The sequence below is a fragment of the Ailuropoda melanoleuca genome, chromosome 12 (assembly GCF_002007445.2).
Source record: "Ailuropoda melanoleuca isolate Jingjing chromosome 12, ASM200744v2, whole genome shotgun sequence".
Lineage (NCBI taxonomy): Eukaryota > Metazoa > Chordata > Mammalia > Carnivora > Ursidae > Ailuropoda > Ailuropoda melanoleuca.
In genome coordinates, this window is record NC_048229.1 from 21,096,795 (window position 1) to 21,113,095 (window position 16,301).

Below are 16,301 nucleotides of genomic sequence, written 5' to 3' on the forward strand. Positions count from 1 at the left end.
CTTTCTTACGGAGTTGGTTTAACATTGGCTACTTCATATATCATGCATAGTTTCTAGAAGGAAAAACATCTTAACAGCTACAGGCTGACAATCTGTTTTACCTAGCCTGATAAAATCACAAAACTAGTCCCTTTGCTAGTAGCCTAAGTTTACTCTAGAGCAGGAATTAGAGTAGTAGAATAGTAGATTTGGAAAGAATCTCAGAGATACCTAATCTCGCCTATATCCTACTGCTTTTATTTATCATAAGCATGTATACTGCTAACTGGAGCCTCCGACTAATGAGCGTGGGCCAAAGAGACATAATTACAGCCCAAAGCAGAGAATTTTGACATTTAAAATTCAAATTTACAAAAGTGAAATGGACTTTTGTGTACATATCGGTGCACACATGTATCTTTCACATAGATGGACACACATGTATGTACATATGCGTGTGCTGATGCGTGCATGTACGCAAGTATATGTAGACACATGCATATCTATAACATTTATAGATTTATGTAACCATCAGCAGAATCACAATCTATACATCTGACAAAGTGAGGAGAATGAAGTTGTGTGGCTTTGAAATCCAAGTCTTTTTATCCTTAGCTAAGTATTTTGTCCATTATTCCACATCTACTTCCTTTCTTATGATATTCTCTGGTCCCTTCAAGCTGGCCTGGTCTTCATTCTCTATCATTCCATGTACCTACCTTCTTCTGGCACCTTTGTTTAGGACAAAACTTCTGCCTAAAATACCCTCTATTCTCAGAAAAAAAACAAAGACTTGCCTAAGTCCTACCTACCCTTTCTTCAAGAAATCAAGTTATGTTTCCATGAAGCTTTCTGATTACCCTTAACAGTCACTCCCTTTTCCAAACTCTTATAACACGTATGTATATGAGCTTGCATTTAATTTATCTGTTAATGTATTTATAGTCTCTCTACTCTATATTGCAAATGGAAATTTGTTCTTTTACCTTGTTCCTTCAACTTCATTTTTATTTAGTGAAAATTTGTACAATTGAAGATTTCCTTTCTTTTTCCCTCCCTCTCTCTTTTTTTTTTTTTTTTTGCAGTGGTCATATTCCAGGTACTTCCCTCAGTCCTCTGATTGTGGCGATGTTCTCTCTTCTTTCTAACGTTATGTAATTTTAGAGGATCAGTGAGAACCTCCTTTTTTGAACTTGGCTGTGGTTGCTATGGTTAAAAAAAATCACCAGCTGAAGCATGGTCTCTTTGTTGGCTCNTCTCTCTTTTTTTTTTTTTTTTTTTTTTTTGCAGTGGTCATATTCCAGGTACTTCCCTCAGTCCTCTGATTGTGGCGATGTTCTCTCTTCTTTCTAACGTTATGTAATTTTAGAGGATCAGTGAGAACCTCCTTTTTTGAACTTGGCTGTGGTTGCTATGGTTAAAAAAAATCACCAGCTGAAGCATGGTCTCTTTGTTGGCTCTAGTCATTTTGGGCTCTCTGTGTCTAAATGCTCTTCCTGTGTTTTGGGAATTCTCTATGTTCTACTTCTGCCTCCTGCCTTCCACTGTCAAAACTGAAATCATCAGGTCCTAGTGTTCCCATCCTCCTTTGCAGCTAGGATCCACCTTTGAGTCAGGAGCTAAAGGCTCAAAGAAGAAAGGCTAGCACAGAATTTGTTCTGCTGGTGTTGGTTGGCAGTTGGGATATCTCTATTCTAAAGGTGGCCTTTGGTGGTGCTGGAGGCAGCATTGGAAGCTGTGATGTCCTGTGTTTCGCTGCAACGGTTGTTGCTTTCACTACGGAGCTTTTGTGGCATGATTTTGACTGTGGGTCTGGAGGCCTGCTTTTTCGTCCTTGGCAGTAGCTCCTCAGTGCATTTCTTTTCTACTTATAACCAGCCAAGATTGGTTTCTTTTGTCAACAACTAAGAATTTTGCCTGGTATGGCAGCAGAGAGCCTGGCCTGAGCGCCCTGCAGTGGGTTCTTGTCTTGGCTCTGTCCCAAGCTGTCTGACCTTGGGTGAATCGCTTCAATACTTAGATGCATCATTGCTAAAATGGGTATTTTCAAGGTCTTTTCAGCTCTAAAATTCTGTTATTTTTGCTTCTGCTAATTGGCTGGTGGGATGCTAATGGGATCATCATTGGCTGCCAAACCATCAGCGGGTACCACCAAATTCTGCTCACATTGATTTCAGTATGTACTGTTCTTTTCTATTCTAGTAATTCCTGGGTTCTTGTGCCTGTATTTAACCCTATTGGTTAGCTAGTGTTTATTGGTACTAAGCACACTTGCATCCTGACAGGTGTAAAAATGTTCTTTGTTCTCTGTTTAGTGATCTGATTGAAGGGGAAAAGTGCTTTAGGCATCAGTAGGTTTTGAGGTTTCTGTGGTAATGTTGATTCAGACGAGAGCTCCTCAGTGTAGAGTTGAAATTCAAAGTCATAAATTGTAAAAATTACATTTTAATGCAGTACCGTTGGCTGAGATATTCAAGATTTAAAGAGACCAGCCTTTTAATAGCTTTTTTTTTTTTTTACACATGTGCACAGTGGAACAACTAATGTGAAATAGTTTTTCAGGAAAGCTAACAAATGTGTTGTAAATGCCACATCATTGTAGGGTTATAGTCATTGGCTCTGCAATTGTCTTTAAAAAAATGGGAGAAGGGGGAGAAAGCACTTAGGGGTCATCCACATTCAAACCTAGCCTCAGATGGAAAGAATCTCTGCGGCTTTCTAACCCCCAGTCTGTGTTCTTTCCAGACACACATGAAAATAAAATGAGATCAACATTAATTTTGTCTCCTGTCTTGCCTTAGTAAATTCAGATGATTTTTTTCTTTTATGGTTTCATTTGTCACCCCAACACAAACCGATAATACTTTTTTATTTGGTCGTATTGGTCTTAGAAGCAGCAGTGGACGCTGGGTTGCAGTGAGGACGATGGGGATTTTGTTGGGAGAGCTTCTTTTATTGCATCTTCTGGGGAAAAGGTAGATGGAGTTTTATTAATCAGTCATTCAGATTCAGATTGCACGAACCATCTATTGAACGCCAGATGTGTTAGGAACTATCACCTGTGTGGCAACGGCAAGTTTTCAACTTAGTGCCCACATCGTGCCAGTTGCTATGGAATTATTGTAAAGCATTAAACACTCTACAGCAGTCTTCACATTTAGCTGGGGAAATGTCTTAAAAATTAACACACATGGAACAATTCTAAAATAGTTAAGGGTCAAACGGCAATACCTACTATAAAATTGCACCGAAGTTTAGATACAAAGAGTCAGATGGGCTGGAGGGCCTGAGGATACCATACAGTGGAGTCTGAACCTGAGGGATGTGTTCATAAGATTTTGAGAAGACAGCAGGATGGAGGAGGGGGAACTGTTCAGGGAAAGTGGCGTGTCATATTCAAAGAAAGACCAGAAGAGAAGGTGAGTGTGGCTTATGCACGTGCAGTAGGGAGAAGGAGACTACCTCCCGGACTGAGGCTGGGGTTATGGAGTCCTATGGGTAAGTGGACACTGGGGGTGGTGCTAGATTAAAGGTTGAAGAGTTTGTACTTGATATGGCCCATAAAGAGGTATGATACACATTTGTCTCTAGAGCATATTAAAAAAGATTGTTTTGTATATCATCCTACATTGTCTTGTTTCCTTCTTTTTCCCCCCCCAGACTCCCTCGAGCCCACTTATCAGCAGCTTCAGAAAATGAAACTGGACAAGAGCCCCTTTGTGGTCGTGTCTGTGGTTGGGCAGGAACTCCTGACAGCTGGCCATCATGGAGCCTCTGTGGTTGTCTTAGAAGCTGCTCTCAAGATTGGCACCTGCAGCCTCAAACTGAGAGGTTCTGTTTTCTCTGCCCTGAGCAGTGCTTACTGGTCTCTTGGAAACACAGAGAAGAGTACCGGATACATGCAGCAGGACTTGGATGTAGCCAAGACCTTAGGTAGGGTTGCTTCTGTCTTTTATTTCAATACAGAAAGGAAATAAGGAAAGCTGATTAGCCTGACAGGGATGGGAATAACATATGCAATGAAAAGTGAGTGTGTCTCTAGAACGTTCTGTGTTTTAGAGTACTTAGGTCTTCAGGGCTTTTCTTATAACAAGATACCAAGACTCCCAAAAGGCCAAGATATGTGGTTTAAATATTCATTGCCCTCTTCAGAGATTTGGGCTCACAGATTTAATATCCCAAATGGTAGTATTGATGGGTGAATCTTTCATCTTAATTTTAATTTTTGCATAGCTTAGAATGCATCAGCACTTTGTCAGAGGTAACAGTACAGCACAGTGGTTAAGAGTGTGGCCTGTGGAGCCAGATGGCCGAGTTTAGAATCCTGGCTCTGCCACTTACTAGCCATATGACCTTCTGCAAGTTGCCTCACTTCTCAGTGCTACCATTGCCTCATTTGTAAAAGAAGTGTGGCTTATGATTATGATGGTTGTTACAGTGATTATTCAGTGATTTGCAGCATTGCAGTAAGAGAAGAGATACAGTAAATCTATCATCAGTGCACTTGTAAAGAAGCAGCATGTTGTAGTGGGTTTAGTTAAGTGACTGAATCGACAAGCTGACAGTTGTTCAGAACCAGAGGTTGTTAGCAGAGCATTGAGGTGACTCATAGCAGCTGGTTAGTGTCAAGGTCTTTAACCTCTCATTTCTGGGATCCCTATATCCCTCAATGTAGTTTATGTTATAACAACAGTTATTGTCCAGAGCTTGGACCATAACTTACTACACAGAGTCTTGTAGAAGAAGAAAATACTTTTCTAAAAGAAGGCAAATGAAATCTTAGCTAATAAAGCTGTGGTTCTTAAAATAAGATGGGCATTATAAATTATAATTAACACTATAACTTAGAGAAATTTTATCTTTTTTTAAAATCCAACTCAGGTGACCAGACAGGAGAATGCCGAGCTCATGGGAATCTGGGCTCTGCATTCTTCTCCAAAGGAAATTATCGGGAGGCTCTCACTAACCACAGGCATCAGTTGGTGCTCGCCATGAAACTCAAGGATCGAGAGGTAGGAAGTTTACCTGCAGACCAAAAAGATTTTTTTTTTGAAACATGGAGTCTTTTTTGCTGTTCAAAATGTTTTAGGTACCCTAAAATGTTACTTTTAGAAGTTACAATCATTGCCTCTATCTTTAATCAACGATCAGGTGTTGAACATCTACCATGTATAGACCGTGGGGCTATAGAATTGGATAAGCTTGGTCCCTGACCTCAGGATCTAACAGTTTGCATTGCTCAGATGCATGGCTCTTATTCTATTCAAATATGAAAGGATGAGACCCATGTAAAATTAACAAAAAATTATATCTTCATTGATATATCCATTAAATTAAAGAAGCACACATTTGCTTTATTTGAGATGGTGTATTATTATTGCAAACTCTTCATGTTATTTCTTTGGTGGATTTTTAACTCAGGTGGTAGAAGCATATTAAGTCTGATTGAGAGACCTGAATTATGATGATAAAGAATATCATCCTATCTTTATTAGAGAAAATGGAATGTAATGTTCTCAGAGAATTGATATCCAGTAGATGCAGCCTGATGAGAAAGTGCTTGCAAAGTGGAGAGAGGGTGGAGTTTAGGGTGAAAAAGATCCAGATTGGAATCCCTGCTATAGTACTTTCTGGCTCTGGGATCTTAGGGAAATTATTACTTAGCTCCACTTTGCCTCTGTTTTCTTACTTAGAAAATAGTGATTGTATTTATTCCATACACAATTGTGATAGAATTATAAATAATACATATGTGCCTAGAATGGTACTTGGAACTCCATAAATGGTAGCTTCTAATATAATATTATTAACAAGAAAGAGAAGGGTAATAGAAGCAATAGCAAATTTATGAATCAATCTTATGTATTGTGAGATATATATAGTTACATCTTAGAATTTCACCGTGGGACATTATAGAGATTAATTTTATTATTTAAATGACCTACCATCTGTGAGTCTCTAGAACATGGTCAGTCACTAGGAAGGAATTGGGGAAGAAAAAACCTTTGTTATAATGGTGTGCTGGAATCACCCCTTGGGAAGGGGAGAGACTTCCATAAAGTCTTTCTTATCCATGGGTGTCAGAAAAAAGCCTTTGAAAGCTGCCAAAATATATCATTCAAGGGAGATCGACTTTAGGGGATCTTATTTTCAAAGGAGTTACCTAAATACTTTTCTCTTTGCCTATTTACCCTTAATTTACAAACAATTCTTATAAGCCAGATGACCTGACTTCTTGATGCTAAGAGAAGGATAAGAGGGATCAGACCTTGGACACAGATATACTGATGGCATTAAGTGAGAGCCAGATTTAAGAACTAAAACAGCGTAGTTGTCTAGATAGGGCTATTTAGTGAGAGCTCAGATGGCTATAAATATGTCAAGAGCTGCATTTATATCTATTTTCCTGACCTTTGGGTTGCATATTTATTAGCCCAATTACTTCATGTAGTAGAAAGACTTGTAATTAGGACATAGGATTATCATAGGTATTAAAAAAGAGAAGTGAAAATTTTCTGCCTTCCCTATTCTTAATAGTGTAATTTTCTTTAGCCTGTGTTTTCTGGGTTTTATAAACCTTTGCTATACAAGAAGTTGTTAAGAAATCGTTGGTTATAAGGATGGAAGGGACCTTGAGATAATATTGGAACCAGTTCCCTCCCCAAATCTTCCCTTCTTGGAATTTCTACCTGCCACAGACGCCCTGTCTCTCCCTCTGTTGGCGTCTACTTAACCACTACTACGGTACTTCACAAGCCTGCCTATTGGGAAACCCTCCTTATATAAGTAAGACTGATTTTTACCCCTCTGGGACTAGATAGAGAATGTTCAGCTACCACAATTAATGGCCTGTGGCCCCTCCTTTCCCAAGTTGAAAATCCTATTAATTTTCTTTTTTTTTTCCCCTTAATTTTCTCTTCAAAGTTTCTCATTATCAAAACTTGAATAATTTTTACAATCCTCTTATGGCTGTTCCACTTTGACTGTCGCCCTTTCTGGTAGCTGGTTAGCCATAGGTTGGCTACCACAGAAGACTTCTTTCGGGATGTTCTAGCCCCTGCTCCTGCCCTGTGTTGACATATTTATCTGATTTCTAGACTGACCTGTGTAGAATTTTTCCTTTCACTCTGTTTCTTCTGTTGTATTTGCCCCTGGAATCCTAGGGTACTATTCATTTTCTTGAGAATTTAATGTTATTTTCTTGAGAATTTAATGTTATTTTCTTACTTTTTCTCTTAATTTTTAAGGTTATATTTGAGTGCCGCTGCTTGTCTATCTGCATTTTGCTGGAAATCTTTATTCCCACATCCCTGAAACCAGCCAGTAATTGTTAAGACTAGAGTTAATACTGGTCCAGAACTTAAAGGAACATATAAAATGCCTAACGAGAACTATTGCAATAATATGTATTTCATTCAGTTTCAAGGTTTACGTTGGCCAGTCTTCTGTGATGTAATTCAGTTAAGTGTGACGTCTGCCTGTAAAAGCACCTAACGTGCATAGCGCTGAGGGTTTGGGGCCTAGGCAGTGGGTGTGGGGTCACTCTCCTTGAGGGCCTTATGTTCTCTTTGAGACAGAACTTTAATATAACAAAAATATCAAAACAATGCTTGAGCAATAAATAATGAACATTCTCTTTAATCACTACCAAGATGCTCAAATTCCAGAAGAGAGAGAGACTGGTATAGAATTGTGGGAGCTTTGTGAAACAGGTGGAACTCAAGTTGGCTCCTGAGTGAGATGTCGAAATTGGCATGCAGGCTTCTAAAATCTGGTTTGCATATCAGTCATGTGATCCCTTATATCATTCATGAGGGATGAGTTAGTTCACTGTTAGCAAAGATCAGGTACTGTTTTCTCCCAATTAATTCATTATGGTCACAGACTTAGTTTTTATTTAAAGGTAATATTTATTTTATCCAATTATATAAAAAAATTCATTAAAATAACCAACCATAAGCCTACTATTCTTTTAATATTTTAGGTATCTTTTGGTCATGTATGTATGTAATAATTGTTTAGACCTATCCAAATAAAAATTGAAATACTATTGTGATACTTTTATAACTTCTTTTTTCATTAATATTTTTTCACTTAATTTTTACACATTTCTGTATTTTATTAAATGTTCTACTGAAAGTCTTATGGTTTGATCCCAAATTATTTCATCTATACCCCTACTGTAATACGTTTAGTTTGTTTCAAAATTTTGGTATTATAATATCTGGAAAAACGTCTTTGTAAATAAATCTTTGAACATATCTCCCATCATTTCCTTTGGCTAAATTATTAAAAGTGGGCTTGCTTGGAAAAAACATATTAAGGCTTCTGTTACTTACTGCTAAATAGCTCTCAGAAAGGCTGTGTCTGTTTTTAGTCCTACCAGCAATGTATCAGACGTTCCATTTGCCTGCACTAGCCAACACTAGGCATTACTGAGTAATAAATAAAATAAAATAAAGTCAAATTGATAAGTTAAAAAAAAGTGATAGCTTATTGTTTACTTTGCATTTCTTTTTTTTTTTAAAGATTTTATTTATTTATTCGACAGAGATAGAGACAGCCAGTGAGAGAGGGAACACAAGCAGGGGGAGTGGGAGAGGAAGAAGCAGGCTCATAGCAGAGGAGCCTGATGTGGGGCTCGATCCCATAACGCCGGGATCATGCCCTGAGCTGAAGGCAGATGCTTAATGACTGAGCCACCCAGGCACCCCTTTTTTGTTGATTCTTATGAATTTTCTTGTATTGGGAATTTTTTGCAAGTAATGATAATTTTGTGCATTTGTTTCCTTATGCTTTATCTCTTTTTTTTCCCTCTTAATTATTGCACTGGTTAGAACTTTGAGAACTCTCCCCAAAAGAATCACTCTTCCTCTTAAGTATGAAAAGTTCAGAGAATGAACTTTTTATGATTATCCTATTCTTACATTGTATCTGTGACCTCAAATTGTACCTTGGTTTCCCTTTTGCATTATTTTGATATTGAAATAAAATAATAGGAAACTGCCTTTTAAATCATTTTTTAAAAAAGATTTTATTTATTTATTCGACAGAGATAGAGACAGCCAGCGAGAGAGGTTACACAAGCAGGGGGAGTGGGAGAGGAAGAAGCAGGCTCATAGCAGAGGAGCCTGATGTGGGGCTCGATCCCATAACGCCAGGATCACGCCCTGAGCCGAAGGCAGACGCTCAACCTGTGCCACCCAGGCGCCCCCAGGAAACTGCCTTTTGAAACAAAAACTAACCACCATGAATGCTGTGACTGTAAGAATAACAAGCTACATCTTTCTGTATTTTACATCTTCAGCTATAGTACATTTTAATGTTTTCCCAAATAGTTAGATAGCAGCCTGGAACCACTTTATCCACTTACCTTAGAAAGCAATAGGTTTTTCTTCTATATAGTTACTCTCAGATACTTAATAGGAGGGGTGATACCTTCTCCACAGGAATTTTTCATTCTAACTAACCTTCTATCTGCTTTAATGATTTGAAAATTAATTTCAGGTGCCCACAGAGACCTTCCTATGAGCCAATGTTAATTGTCAGAAGAGTGCATAAATTATGTTGTATTAGCGATGTTGTTCTCTATTCAGGGAATCTGATATGCAAATATGCTGATGACTCTAAAGTTTTTTTCCTCAGTCTGATTTCTCTCCTGAGCATCGTATTTCTTTATCCAGTTGCCTCCTGGACACTCACCTTCAATTCTGTATGCCTAACTTAGCCCTCAGTCTGTGCCTGTGTCTGCATTTGCTGTTTGTCCTGTTATCCAAGCTGCCTAAATCTCATGTTTGGCTTGTTACTAGGTTCTCTTTTTTCCTGGCAGTCTCTTTTCTGGCCCCCGTCTTCCACTGTGCCATCTTTTGCCTGGACCCTTGCAGAACTTCCCACACTTGCTAACATGTACTCGCCTCCAAGTAAAGAGGAGAGTGTCTACTACTCGGACCTATGAGCATAGCCTGAAGTTTCTGCTGTAAGGAGTAATTTCTTTCAAGTAAAGTGTAGTGTGGTTGAGAGTGTGAACTTAAATAATAGACAAACTTGAACTTTGGCTCCACCACTTATTACCATGTGATCCTGAGAATGATACAGACTCCTCTAAGTGTGATGGACATGGGAGTTGTTTCCAATTTTTGGCTGTTATGAAAAAGCTCCTGATAAACATTCTTGCATATATCTTTTGGGAAACATCAGCACTTATACCTGTTAAGCATTCAGTCATGTATATGTTTAGATTTACTAGATTTTTACCAGCTTTCCAGAGTAGTTGCACCAAGTTGTTATGTCATCAGCAATGTAAGGGATTGTGAAGCCTTAATAGCAGTTAAATAAAAAGAATATGGAAACACAAATATCTGAGTAGATAATTCTGTAAGTGATTGTGATAGTAACTACTTTGCTTATTGTTGTAAGGATTAGATGAGTTCATATAAAGTGTATCCTTAGCACAGTGCCTGAGACACAATAGGAATTCAAACACGGTGCTACTGTTATTATTGGCATTACTGTTGTCACCATCATTTAAATGATTCCTATGCAGTTGCATATGCCTATGTAATAGCAGAGCTTAATTCAGTGTAAAATTGTTTTCCCCCAGATAGTCAAGTAAACTGAACATGCTTGGAAGAAGTGTTCTTTATCTGTTAGGTACCTTTGCATACTTCTTGTCACACTGGAGAATATAAATACCGTAATTTGTGAAATCTGTTTTAACTCTGCCCCGATTCTAGTTTCTTCTCGATTTGATTCATCACCTACAGAGATCTTTGAGTTATCCCTGGAAAATTCAGTTCTGATCATACAATTTTCCTGCTTAAAAGCCTTTGATAACTTTCTCTTACCTTCAGAATAAAGTCCAAACCCCTTCATAATCTTTTCCCATTACTTTAGCTACTCTGTATGGCATACACCTTATCATCTGTTCATACAAGCCTACTTGCTGTACTTTGTTAAATATGCCTTACATTGTACCCTTCATATCTTTACTCGTTCGAGGCCCTCTGCACAGAAGACCCCATCTTTGACCCCGCAGCAAAGTTTTCTGCATTCAGGTTTCATTAAATCTTCTCTGCATCGTGAAAGCTCTCTTTTTCAATTTTTATCTTTTTTACCCATTATCATACAAATGTTGGTGAAGTCCGATTTACCAATCTCTCTTTTTTTAATGGTTAGTGCCTTTTATGTTCTGTTTAAGAAAATGTGTATCCTAATGTCATGAAAATATTCTTCTATAAGGCTTTATTGTTTTACCTTTTGCATTTAGGTCTTCTGCCACTTGGAATTTACATTTATGTTTGGTTTGGGGTAGGGATCAAAGTTCAGCTTTTTCCCTCATACGAATATCCAGTTGATCCAGTACTGAGTATTTCACAAGATTGCACTGTATGCTGCTTTTGTCATAAGTCAGGTATAAGGTATATAAGGGACTCTATTTTCTGCGTTGTTGATCTCTTTGTCTATCTTGATGCCAATAGCATATTGTCTAATTACTGCAACGTTTTAATGAGTTTGGAATTCTGATCATGTAATTCTGGTAGCTTTGTTTTTCTTCGAGATTGTTTTGGCTATTCCAGGTTCTTTATATCTATATACATGTAAGTAAATATATTTATTTTAGAATTAGCTCATGGTTTCCCCATTCTTCACTCAAACATCCTGCTGGAATTTTGGTTGGGATAGCACTGAATCTATAAATATATTTGAATCTGATAGTCCATGAACTTGGTATATTTCTTTATTTAGGCCTTGTAAAATCTATTTCAGCAATATTTGATAGTTTTCAGTGTAGAACTATTGCGTATCTTTCTCTAGTTTTATCCTTAGGTTTTAGGTGTGTGAGTGTGCATATGTGCATGCTATTGTAAAAGGTATTTTATTATTTTTTCTTTTAATTCAGTAGTAATTTATTTTTAAATTCTAGTGTAATTAACATACAGTATGATATTAGTTACAAGTGTACAATATAGTGAATCAGCAATTCTGTACATTACTCAGTGCTCCTCACGGTAAGTGTACTCTTAATACCCTTCATCAGTTTCACCCATCCCCCACCCACCTTCCCTCTAGTAACCACCAGTTTGGTCTCTATTGTAAGCGACATTTAAAAATTTTATTTTTTCCTGCTTCTCTTCCTCGACCCAGATATTCAGCCCTTGGAATAGGTTTCTTTGCTCAACCATTCATATTCCCATACTACTTTGTTTTTTATTCTTATATTTTTACCATTATGTAAGTAATACGAGTTAATTATTGATGTAAAAGATTAAAACATTACCCTTTCCAGAAGTAACCCCTGTTACCAGTTTGAAGTATTTCCCTTCTAGACCTACACTGTCCACTGTGGTAGCCTCTACGGCGTGTGGCTGTTGAGCATTTGAAATGTGAACAGTTTGAATTGAGATGTGCTGTAAATGTAAAATACACACAGAACTTTGAGGACTTAGAATGAAAAAAAAAAAACCCAAAATATCTCTTCACTAAGTCTTTATATTGACTACAATATAATAATATTTTGGATACATTGGATTAAGTATAATATGTTATTAATTCCACTTTGCTTGTTTTATATTTTTATGTGGTACTAGAAAGTTTAAATTATTTGTATTAGGCAGCATGGCTCCAGCCCATTTTCTGTTATGGTTTTATTTTTCGTATGTGGGAATATGATCCTGTTTTCCAAATGGTTTTTTCACTCAATAGTCTTAAAACTCTTTTCATGTTAGCACCTGTAGCTCAAGCACGTTTTTTTGAACTTCTGTGTAGTGATAGTTGTACCATCGTAGTTATGGTTGTACCACTGATCAGCTGGTGGGATGTTCAGGAGATTGTTTTTCCCTTTTATGAGCATGGTTGCCATAAAAAAGACCTTGTACAAGTCACTTTGTATACATTCAGGAGTAGAGTAGTATCTGGCAAGTGGAATTGCTGGGTATACAGCTATTATACATGTTTGAAATTAAAAGATTTTCCCAAATTGCACACCAAAAATGTTGTTCTAAACCCACAAGCCCTTGATATTAATCTTTTAATTTTTTTTTTCCAAATTGATTGGCAGTATGTAGCCCCTGGTGATACCTCAGTTGTAGTACTTACCATTTGTTTGTAATGGTGGTCTTCTCCCCATTGTATAATTGGCAGCTTCTGGAGGGAAAGGAGAATAGCTTATTTATATCGATAATCTCATTCATTCCCTCATTCAACACATGTTTACCACTCGGTGCTTACTGTGTCCCAGATGCTGTAATGCCTTTGGGTATAAAAGTGGATATGCCATCGTTCTTGCCCTCAAGGAGCTCAAATGTTCTGGCAAACCATCTGCAGTGTTCCAGTCCAGTGTCAGTAAATGCTTACAGCCTGGAGGAAAAACACTGAGGCTTATAGTAGCTAGAGAATCCTCTTATCTCCTTGGTTCTTATGAATGGTGGTCTTCATTTTGTTCAAAGCTGGAGAGGAAGACTTAATGGAAGCCCAGTTGTAAATACCAACTAATTTTACTTTTCTTTTCTGCAGGTACTTTGTGTCAGTAACTAAAATCTAAAGTTTACATTCAGAAGGATACTTTTTATATTCTGATAATACCTACCATATAAAAGACGTTTTAAAAATGAAATTTTAGGAGGGCACGTATTGCGTGGTGCACTGGGTGTTATACACAAGTAATGAATCATGGAACTTTACATCAAAAACTAGGGATGTACTGTATGGTGACTAACAATATAAATAAATAAATAAATCACAAATAAAAATGAAATTTCATTCTTTGTTATTTGAAGATTTAAAGTAAATTATAATCAGTATCAATTTATGAACCTCTGGGTTCACAGGAACAGTCACCCCCCCCCCAAGGACTGCTTGACTTTTTGAGAAAATTGATCCTTCTAGATTTCCTTTAGGACGTAGCTATAGGAAATTGATTAGACAGTTTTTTGATGACATCATCCTGACCACAGCACTTTCTCTGAAAGCAATGCTATTTTTCTTGGACCCTTCTGCAGCATTTTCTACACTGTATGCCTTAGTATATTAGTATAAAGTCCACACAAAGATTTGTGGAGAGGGGTGAGAGGGACAAACACACACACAGAGACAAAGAATGGAGTGAAATAATTATTCTACTACCAGTAGTACAGGAGAGTAGGTTAAAAGGTAAAAAGCATTCCATTTTAGCAGAGAACCATATCCTCATAGGGAGTATTAAGTTCAGGAGGGGAATGCTTGGCAAAGTTTTCAGTGGTGTGTATCTTACAGGCTTTTAAGAAACAAATAAGATTCTTAAGCTGTAACTCTTCAAATCACTGAAGAGGTGGAAAGTAGACACTTGTGAAGAATGGAGATAGGACATCAATTTCTTGATTGTGCTCGTTGTACTTTGTATTATAAATTAGCTGAGCCAGAGCTTTTGAGCCTGTAATGAGTTATAAAAAAGCTCTTTTTCTCATACTGATAAAATAGTTATTGCCTCAAAAGAAATTGCACACCCAGTGAATATGTGTGTATGTGTGTGTAATGTCTGATATGTTTGCAAATCATTCTGCCCTTAGCTGTTCCATTCTCCAGCTAATTTTTTCAAGTTCTACTTTATCATCATTTCACCCATTATATTTTGGGTGTCCTCTTCCAGTGATAGTGCTTTGCAGTCTCTTCTACAGAGTAGAAGAAACCTCAGACTAGGAATGAGGAATCTAAATTTGAATCCTGGTTTTGCTACTAGTAGCCATATATTATGGGCAGACCTCTTCTGGAAGCCCTCTTGTTGCTGGCTCACTGCCTGTAAACAGGAAGACCAGATCAGATGATTTTATTGTCCACTGTAGTAGCCACAAGTAGTTACATTAAATTAAATCGATTAACATTAAGGTAAACAATTCAATTCCCCAGTCACAATAACCACATTTTAAGTGCTCAATAGCCTATGTTTTTAGTGGCTACCATATCAGATATCATAGAAAAAATTTCAGTTATCTCAAGTTTTATTGAATACTGCAACTAGAGTTTTATGTAGCTCTAAACTTTAATCAGAAGGCAAAAAGTGCATCAGTGTGAATCATCGACCACCTTCATTTTTCCATAGTACCTGCTGTTTATACTAGAATTATCTGTATTTTCTGTTGATAAACAGAGAAAGAGGAAAGATTCTGCTTCAGATAATGGGAAAGTAACTCAGCCACATATAACAACTGTGAACTTTGGGAAAAATATAAAACAAACAATTACATGGAGGTACTGGAGAGTGACCAAAAACTAGCAGAAATTGAAGGAGAATTAACACCTGGAAGAAGGGAATAACACTAGATGAATTCCTGTTTTTAAAAAATTTTATTTTAATTTCAGTGTAGTTAACATACAGCATTATATTAGTTTCAAATATACAATATAGTGATTCAACAATTCCATATATTACTCAGTCTTCATCAAAATAAGTGTGCTTCTAATCCCCTTCACCTATTTAACACAACCCCACCCACCTCCCCCCTGGTAACCATCAGTTTGCTTTCTGTAGTTAAGAATCTGTTTTTGGTTTGTCTTTCTCTCTCCATTTCCTTTGTTCATTTGTTTCCTAAATTCCACATGAATGAACTCAAATGGTATTTGTCTTTCTCTGGCTTATTTCACTTAGCATTATACTCTCTAGATCATTCCATGTTGTTACAAATGGCAAGATTTCATTCTTTTTTGTGGACGAATAATATTCCATTGTATGCGTATGCCACATCTTCTTAATCTGTTCATCTATAGATGGACACTTGGGCTGCTTCCATACGTTGGTTATTGTAAATAATAATTTCCTATTTTTAATGTCTTTATTGCCAGAGTGCCAGCCCCATACTCCACAATGGTACTGAAATGTATATAGAAACCTGTAGCCTTATTGGTTGTGGAATCGGAGGACCTAGTTGGCCTCACAACGGTAACTGGAAAGTAAGGAGGAAATCCTGGGAAGGAGATATCTACATAGAGAAGACCCAGATTCTGTGTATAAATTCTCATCAAATCTCTGGGTAATCTCTGCAGTAAGCATATGAGGGCAGAGTCCAAGTGACTTGACTAAGGCTGAAGGACTGAAGAGATTTCAGCTGCTGCTCACTTTGGAGCAGTTTGGTGTTTGAATTTAACTGCCTGCAAAAACAAAAAAACTGATACTCTGTAGGGTAACATACCAAAGTCCTGAGTGTCTCCAATGTATCATTCACAATGTGCAGGGTATATTCTAAAATATTGGACGTATGAAGAAACTGGAAAATGATTTATACTGAAGAGAAAAAAGGCATTCAATGAAACCAGCCCCAAGATGACCCAACGGTTGGAATTACTAGACAAGA

General features: G+C 37.3%; 1 protein-coding gene across 1 annotated transcript in view; it reads left to right on the forward strand.

Moving 5' to 3' along the window:
• The window catches only part of TTC28 (tetratricopeptide repeat domain 28), a 585,777-nt gene that overhangs the window by 296,437 nt on the left and 273,039 nt on the right, over positions 1-16,301 (forward strand). The window contains exons 4-5 of the mRNA XM_034638030.1: positions 3,640-3,912; positions 4,861-4,991. Of these exons, the coding sequence (XP_034493921.1) occupies positions 3,640-3,912; positions 4,861-4,991 (404 nt within the window). The remainder of the gene's footprint in view (positions 1-3,639; positions 3,913-4,860; positions 4,992-16,301) is intronic.